Consider the following 9,390-nt stretch of genomic DNA (forward strand, 5'->3'; position numbering starts at 1 on the left):
GTTAAGATGCTTATCTATATATCGAAACCTACTAATGTGATATTTTTATTTTTATTTCAGGTAAATGACACTCACATCCTTTTAAATTTGCCAATATATACTAGTTTACTCAATTTTTTTACAATGACCACATCTCATCGAGTTTATTAACAAATATATTCTCAATTATCACCTACCAAATTGGACACATAGGGAATTGACGTAGTGGACATATTTTAATTATGAATCATCTTTTAATCCTTTACAAGTCAAAAGTCATAAGTCATTATATTGACCAAACTAACACTCATTTATTTTGTATAACATCTCAAAGGTTTGACCGGAATGAGAAGAAGTAAATAAAATGCATTAATTATAAAAGTCTGAAACTCCTCCCGTGTTCATAAACAAAATAAAAATTCCTTCCTCCTTCATAGTCATGCCCACTCTTTTCTTTTATTTTCTTTCCTTCCTAATGAATTAATAGAACCAGGCTTGAAATTAAATAGGCGCTATAGGTTGCTTTTATGCCCACTCGGTTTTCTTTTCTTTCCTTCCTAATGAATTAATAGAACCAGGCTTGAAATTAAATAGGCGCTATAGGTTGCTTCTTTTTTTTTTTTAAAGAGAACGTTGCAATTTACAAGGGTAAATTAAACAGATCTCCTTTATAATTTGTCACAATTGCAGGTATTTTTTTCTATAGTTTGGGAAATTACTCAGACCTCCACTAAAAAAAAACTAGGGTGCACTCACACCCCCTGAGGTTTGCTCTATTGACAACCAGATGAAAGTTAGCCTCTTTTTGAACAATAGCACCCCCTCAAATTTGATAAAGTTAACAAAGACCCCAATCCTCACCTGTAACATCTGACATGTGATGAAACGACCTATATGCCCTTTGACTTGTCAACAACAAGCTTTGAATTATGAAATGACTTAAATACCCTTCCAACTAATTTTAATCCCCTCTCTCATTATGTTATCAAATTCACAGCCCCAACAAAGTAATTACTATATATATATATAGTGTGTGTATAGGTTCAACGTCATTAGAGATTCAATATATAAGAGCATCAAATGGGAATGTCTCTCTCTAAGGACTCTCTTTCCATATATATATATATATATGGGGTAAGCGTAGAAAACACCCCTCAAATATACTCTGAGTAACATTTTTAACCCCTATTTAGAAAAGTGTGCAATAAACACCCCTAATCTTTTGAAATTGTACAAAATTACCCCTCTGTGCAATAAACACCCCTAAATTATTGTTGTAATACACATTTTGCCCTTTTAGTCTTCGGAAAATACCTAACCTTCTCTCTCTACTCTCTGCCGCTAGTTCCTCCCACAACTGTCTTCTTCTTCTTCTTCAACCACCACTTGACAGTACAACCTACTCCCCTTCCTCACACCATAATTCACCCATCAACTCCACCTATCAATCTCATCTACACACATACACACACGTATGTTTCTATCTATATATATATACACACACATCAATCTTATCCATTTATATATATATATATACACACACACACACATATATCTATATATATATATATATACACGGCGGCTGCGAATCAGGGTACCACCGGCTGTATCGATGGCTTGTGGGTTGTGGATTGGAGGTGGCGGTGGCCGGATCTCGATGCCAAGATTGCGAACCCAGGATCAATAGGTCTGTGAAAGGGAATCAAGATGCACTCTCTTCGCCTTCTACAATGGGTCTGTGAACTCAAAATTATCTCAAACCCAGAATTCAAACAACAAGCAATATCCACATTTTCCTTAGCCACCAACGTGCAATTTTCAGTTTGAAACTCTAGAACTACAATAAACTTGCAATTATGAATCAGTGTAAGCAATTAAAGCTTGAGAAACTGTAATTATAGGAACAATTAAGTAAAATTGGTCGTATTCAACGTTCAAAATCGTATTGAAGATACCCAATTCGGACGTGACGGCAAGCCGAAGAAGATGTCGGCGATGACTCAGAGCCCCGAAGAGCAGATTCGATGGCGACTACACAATCATAGATTCGACGGTGTTGAAGTTCGGCGTTTGATGCTTGCATTAGCAACTCATAGCTCTTGCAGAGAACTTAAAATCGAACAAGCTCTCGAGTCTCATCGGTGTTCATGGTCGTCGGAGTTACTTCGCCGATTGGGTCTCTCCCACTGTTTGCATATATTAAAGCTCACCACTTTTATCTAGGTTTGGTGAGATTTTTAGTTTCAGATTTGCAAATGGATTGGACTATGTTTTGATTGCAATTAGGTTAGTTGGTGCCTTTATCCATGGTTTTTCTTTGCCTCTGGCGGATGGGGTTGGGGAAAGGCAACGACAGCCGATCCCTCCATTGTTGAAACCCTTTCCTCCGTTGATCTCCTTCTCTCCAAGGGTCGCGATGCCTTCAATTCCTCAAACCATCACCCCCTCGAATTTTTTTAGTGTTAATGTATATTGTTAATTTTTCTCCAATGCTCTGCGCTCAACAAAGCTCAGTTCAAGCAATTGAGTCAATCCAATGTTATACCCATGTTCGCCACTCCTTCCTTTCACCACCGTCCTTACCGTCGTCGCAATGCCTCACCCAGACCGAATAGCAGAATGGGTGTTCAAAAGGAAGACTCACTGTTTATTATCCATTTTAGTCTTTTTACAAAATTTGGTATTTTTATATATTTTATAAAATTGTTGACTAAGGGTACTTTAGTCTAGTTTGGTTTTAAATGTGCCAGAGGGACTCGATTACATCAAATTGAAATCTAAAGGGTATTTTTTGCACAAGAAAGGTGTGATATGCACTATAAGCATAGTTGAGGGGTATCTTTTGTACTTGACCCATATATATATATATATATCTATATTGGTGCGTATATATAACATATATATGCAATATTGACTATATGAAACCTCAAGCTTCAAACAATGAAGCAAGCCAGAATTTAATGGCAAAACCCATAAATAAAAGTTGAGAAAAACATCAAAATAATAAACTGATTTTTTGAAAAACAATCTACATATAAAGTATAAATACAATGTTTACACACGCCAATTAAACTAATTCCATTGTTATTGTCAGGCATTTCCCAAAATATCAGCATAACGTGAAGTGAGATTAGAGAGTCAACAATGAGATTTGCAGAGGACTTATCACGATCCAAGGGTTAGGGAAAAGCCTAAGGTAATAGAAAGTTTGGTCTCGTACCCAACAAATCCACTCTTACCATTACTAAGCTGCAAGACCCATTCACAAACCCAAACCATAGCTGCACGATTCGAAAGCAACAACACTCATCGCCAACAATCCCTGGAATCTACGACAATCGTTACCCGAATCTTCCCAAGCTTTCGTCTTCATCAACTATCGTCGTCCTCGAAGTGTTTTCGCTGCTATATCATCGCCGGAATCTAATATTTCATCGTCGGAGTTATGCTTTACTGTTGTCACCAGCAACCATTGTCGCGTGTCGATTTAGTTGTCGCCGGAGCCTTTTGTCGGATCTTTGTTGTCAGAATCTTCATTAGAGCTTTTCCCTAGTAGCAAGATGTGGAAGAAGACACGGATCTGTTTTTCGGAAAGACCGGAGAGGTGAGAAAAAAATAAAAAGTCTATTAATATTTTATATATTTTATATTAAAATTTAATAAGATATTTATGGGTAAAGTAAACATTTCACATATTTTAAGACTTTGTTTGGATACAAAATCTGACGGGGTGTCATTGTTCGAAAAGAGACTAACTTTCATCTGATTGTTAATATGGCAATCTTCAAGGGGTGTGAGTGAAATTAACTCAAGAAACTAACTTACATGGACCTTCCTTCTGTTATAGTTAACGCTGACAGTTTTTGTTGATGTCTTCTATTAAATAAATATAAATTCTCATAATACCCTTCGTTGCAGTCAAAGACATTTTAACCTTAAAAGGTAAGAGAATTACCAAAATACCTCATTCCTACCAATATAACCATTGTTACATAGACATGCTCAAAAGACCTCGAAGTAATGAGCTTTAGTATATACCAAAACCGAAACAGCTTACTCAACCGAGCGCAGAGCTTGAAGTCTATGGAGACCATTCAAACCGAAAAGCCACGGGGTCAAATCGGTGTCACTGGTGAGCTTCATTCAACCATTGTTTCTGGTGAAATATAGCCCCAACTTCGGGGATTTGAACTGTAGCAGGCTTCGTTTTGTTTTGTATACATGTCTTTTTGGCAGGTTGTTTTTAATTGATATTGCAAGGGAAAAATTCATCTCTGGAAATTTCAAATTACTAAAGTCAATAAAATCATTATTAAAATAGTGTCGAGTATTAAGAAAGGGGGATTCAGTCACAAAACTACTTATTTCCATGGAAATCACTCTAATGTTTCAAACAAGAGTGAAGTTTTTTTTTTCACAAGAAAAGGTTCGTATATTTACGACAACGGGCAACCGTCAAGACAGTTCACCGTAATTTATCCTAAATAAAATATTAACTTTGAAAAAGTATCAATTTTTTTGTTTCCTCACATCCTAAACAATATATTTCAAAAAATACAAAATCCTAAGTTTTTGTAACGACTCAATCCCGGGTCCGAAATGGGTCTTTACCCGAACCCTAGGACATGCAAGGGTACTAGGGTTATTTTATAATAAATTTGGAAAGTATGAATTTTTAAGGGAATATGTGGGACATGCATTGTCTCCCTGAGAAGTTAACTTACTCTTCTAAGTTTTGAATATTCAAATTTGAAAATTTAAACTCCAAGGACATATATGGAAAGATGTAAAATATATTATTTTAAAAAAAAAAAGTGAACAATTATTTTGGAGCAGACCAAAAAGGAAAACATGACATTTTTTTGGGACAAATGAAGTAATATTTTAAGACCCAACAAGGGCAAAATAGTCTTTTAAATCAATTATAATGGTTTAAAACCCAAAAGGATAAACCATTCATTTACCAAGGACTTTCAATGACTAGGATGAAGTTCGGGAGTAATATAAGTCCAACATGCTGTTAGAACACAATAATTGCATTTTTTTTTTATGAGTCACATAGTAAATACTAGTAGTTATCTTTTTCATTTTTTTCACCTTTTTTTCTCTCCTCCCCTTTTTACTCTCTCTCTCTCTCTCTCTCTCTCTTCCCTCTCCTCCCTGTTTCTTTTCTTTTCTTTTCTTTTCTTTTTTCGCTGCTTTCTCTCACCTAGCTGGTTCTTTTCTTTTTTTCTTGCATTCTCTCTCCTGCTAGTCCTTTTCTTTTTTTCTTTTCTTCTTTTTTCTTTTTTTTTTTCTTTTCCCGCGATAACTCTCTCTCTTCCCTCTTCCTTCAAATTTTATTTTATTGTATAAAATAAATGGGCAACAATTAATTAAAACTCTTGCTCAAAACTCATTTTTTTAAATATATGTAATTAATATTGTTAAGTATGGTGACTTTTTCCAAAATAAATGAAAAAAAAAATTGTAACTCTTGAAATCAAAAAATTAATTAATATTGTTGATTAAGTTGTATAGTAGCTTTTCCCAAAGGAAAAAAGGAAAAAGAAATTTGTAATGCTTGCAATCAAAAAATTAATGTAAGTATTATTATTATTTTTAGCCTTGGATGGTAGGAAAGTAAAAATTTTGCAAAAGTATAAATAAATAAATAAATAAGGAGGGTTGTAATGGGTTAACACGTTTTGACCCGTTCATTTGACCCCTTATCCATTTATGATCCACTATTGATGGGTTAAGAATGAATTACTGACCTATTTATACCTAACCCATTCCAAACATACCCAATTGCCACCCTTAACTCAAACTTAACCCCATGCATATGATGAATGTATATAAGATACTCATGCTCCAATTTATTGAGAAATCAATCATTTAACTATTTACATGAAATAAGCATATTCTTAAATAGTAATTCATGGAATCATCTCAAGGGAGCATACACCAATAACCACAAGAGAAGTACATTGTAAATAGTCACACTCAACAACATACTTTTTCATCATTAACCAACATGAAAGTTCATTTACACAATTTAACAAATACTTAGCATGCTAGTAGTCCAGAAGGCTAATTTCTTACTATCATAAACACGATTCTTACAAATTTCTTCATTTCTTTTCCACCTTTATTCTTCGTTCCCCCTTTCTTGCCATGGAGACTGTATTTCCAGAAGGGATTTCCAGTAAGTAGTAAATTTATATTTTAAACAAAAAAAAAATTATGCCTTGGGCAAGTTGAACCGATTAACTAATACATATGGAATATTCATCTCTAAGCTGGCAAAAACTGAATAGGTCTGAGAATATTCATCAACCCAAACATTAAAACTCGAATATCTAATTAGATTATATGCGGCATTTTAATTATAATCCTGGAAACCTATAACTCACAAAAATTAGGACTTAAATCTCTTAATTCACAAAATCTCAGTCCATAGTGATACAAGTCTATGCCACCCGAGTTTGAATGAATTCTCCTTGTCTATTTATAGGCATTTTTAGTAGCTTCTATAACTGTACCACCTGCAATTTTTTTCTACAATTCTATAACTTTTTGCACTCTACAATTATTTACATAACTCTCCAACATTATAGAATGTTTCAACTCTCTCTATAATACTCTTACCATTCTCAAAGACTCAAAAATTTTAATATACTCTAGATCTGTGTCTCCTCAGCACATACTGAGGTGGAAATTCCACAAATTTATAGAAAATTTTAAATACAATCCATCAAGAATGCAACAATTTTATTAACACATGAGTCATAACATCAAGAACAAATCAGTGATGAATATTATTGAATTCACTAATATGGATTTGCAATGTCAATATTAAAGATACAACATTTGTAATTTAAAACAATGTCAGTCAATTATGATGTATGTATAATTGATGACATGTAAAATTTAACTAATATATATAATCTCAAGAGTAAAAATTAAGGAAAAAATAGCAAAGGTAAGAAAGTGTTGGTTTGATTGTGGAGACATATGTAAACACATTGACCTGATAGTCTGTGGTGCAAGTATTGACAAAATTAGTTAGCTGCAAAATATAATCTAATCAGCTCGCAGACAGTCTGTCTACCCACGGCCCAAGATTTAGATTCTGGGACTTTTTTTATTTATTGGGTCAGTCCAATAGAGTCTCCAAAAAATGGGTCCCATATTTTGGGTCGTGGAATGGGTCGCCAAAAACGGCGACCCTGTTAGCGATTGCAGGCTGCGGACGTGCGGGCCTGCCCATTTTTTTGTTTTTTAACTTTTGTGCCCAGCAACACTGTAGCCCAGAATACATCTAAGGGCGTGTTTGACTGTTAAAAAAATTTCGAAATCAGTGTTTTTGCATTTTTTGGCCTTTTTTTTTTCCTCAACATAATTGAACTAAAGGCTTTTTTGAGCCAAAAAAGTTTTTAAAAATTGAAAAAAAGTGATTTGTTTCCTTTTCAAAAATTTCAATGTTCCTATTGACATTATAGCCGTTTTAGGTACTGTTTGGTTGACCCAAATAGTACTTTAACGGCTATATTAGCTAACCAAACAACTTTTTTTAAAAAAAATTTCCCTAACAAATTGAAATTTATTTTAAAATATGATTTTTTTATTAAAAAAAAAGGTGTCTTTGTTTTCACCTCTATAAATTAATAAATCAAATGATATTAGATATTATATTGTTGACAATATTTCATACATATTGGCTAAATAATTTTATCCAGAAACAATTTAATTATTTATTTCAAAATAAAACATTACACAATAAATATTTCATTACATAAACTTCATAACAATTTAAAAATAAATAAATGCAACATAAATTAAACATTTTCTTCACCAAAACGGTTTCACAAATATTCAATTACATCCTTCCTCAACCGCGTATTTGTCTCTTTGTTACGAATTTGAACTTGGCAAGAGTAGTTGTGTGTTGCTGAGACCAATGGATTTTGAATTAAAGTGGGAATCAAGAATGTCTCCTTCGGTGGTGAAGTTCATCTTTCAACATTGACATGGTGCTCATCTTCAATGATCATGTTGTAAAGGATGATGCACATTTTCATTACAAGGCACAAGTCCCCTTTATCCCAAAAACGCACTGATCCTTGCGTTATTGACCACTTGATCTGCAAGACCCCAAAAGCTCGTTCCACGTCTTTCCTGCAGGCCCCCTGTCTCTGAGCAATAAGTTTTTCTTTTGCTGTAGTTGGGTGTGGGATGGTCTGCATCAAAGTTGCCCACTTAGGGTATATACTATCAGATAGGTAATATCCCATTCTATGATAATGGCCATTCACAATGAAATTAACCGGAGGAATTTGGGCAGTGACGATATTGTTGAATATCGGAGAATGATCCAGCACATTTATCATTATGTGAACCCGGCATTTCAAAGAATGCATGTTAGATCCACAAATCTTCTGAGGCAACCGCCTCCAATATGAGCGTAGGCGTATGATAGCTTCCGATGTGTGTGCCATGCCATGACACCGAACAATTCTTCCACTCCCAATGCGTATAGTCGATAGAAACAAGCATATAGTCGATAGAAACAAGCATACTCGAGAATCCTCTCTCCTCCCCTTCTCGAAGTAATCGTGCTATGTCAACTTCGTTGGGTGGTCGCATGTATTCTTCCCCATACACACCAACAACAGGCTTACAAAATGTCATCCTAATGGCAGTGCTCTCGCCGATTTTAATATACTCATCACAATGATCGGCTGCACAACCATATGTGAGTATACGTATTGCAATTGTCATCTTCTATATAGAAAACAACCCCAAACGACCTGTTGTATCCCTTTTTTGGATGAAGTAGTCATCATAAGATTTGACATCATTCAGAATACGAAGAAATAGTTCTCGTCGCATCATGAATCATCTGTGAAAGTACTCTGGTGGATATGTGCAATTCTCGCCAAAGTAGTCTTTCATTAGTTAACGGTGGCTTCCCACTCGATCACGATAAATGTACCGCCTCTTACGCGGTTTAAAGACTTGCTCTACTATCTCTGGGTTTATTGAATTCAAAATCGAACTAAAGACGTCTTGATTTTATTGAATCAACGTGTCAATAAGGTTATCTGATGAAGAGGATGATGAAGAAGATGAATTAGAGACTGACAAAGGAAAAAAGCGTGACGAGGAGGAAGCCATTGGAATTTTGAGATTGAAGGAGATGTGAAATGATACTTTGTTAGAATGATAAATATGAATGTAATGATGATGAGATGAACAAATAATTGTTTATATAAGATAAAAAATATAACCGTTAGAAAAAATTAATTTATTAAAAATTTAAAAAATATTAAAATATTAATATTTTTAGAAAGCGAAAATGCACAATTAGGCTAAAATTTGGAGACTCTAAAATGTTAGAGTCGGCTATGAAAAAGCTAACGTGGCTAT

General features: G+C 34.4%; 1 protein-coding gene across 1 annotated transcript; it reads right to left on the reverse strand.

The window, feature by feature from the left end:
• Positions 1-8,382: 8,382 nt before the first annotated feature.
• LOC132289203 (uncharacterized) lies at positions 8,383-8,742 on the reverse strand. Its single transcript, XM_059789931.1, has one exon. The coding sequence runs from the start codon at positions 8,740-8,742 to the stop codon at positions 8,383-8,385; it is 360 nt and encodes a 119-aa protein (XP_059645914.1).
• Between the last annotated feature and the right edge of the window lie 648 nt (positions 8,743-9,390).

Source organism: Cornus florida, unplaced genomic scaffold (genome assembly GCF_030987335.1).
Source record: "Cornus florida cultivar Cherokee Brave unplaced genomic scaffold, ASM3098733v1 CherokeeBrave_3.0.0_Hap2_Chr02, whole genome shotgun sequence".
NCBI classification, from domain to species: domain Eukaryota; kingdom Viridiplantae; phylum Streptophyta; class Magnoliopsida; order Cornales; family Cornaceae; genus Cornus; species Cornus florida.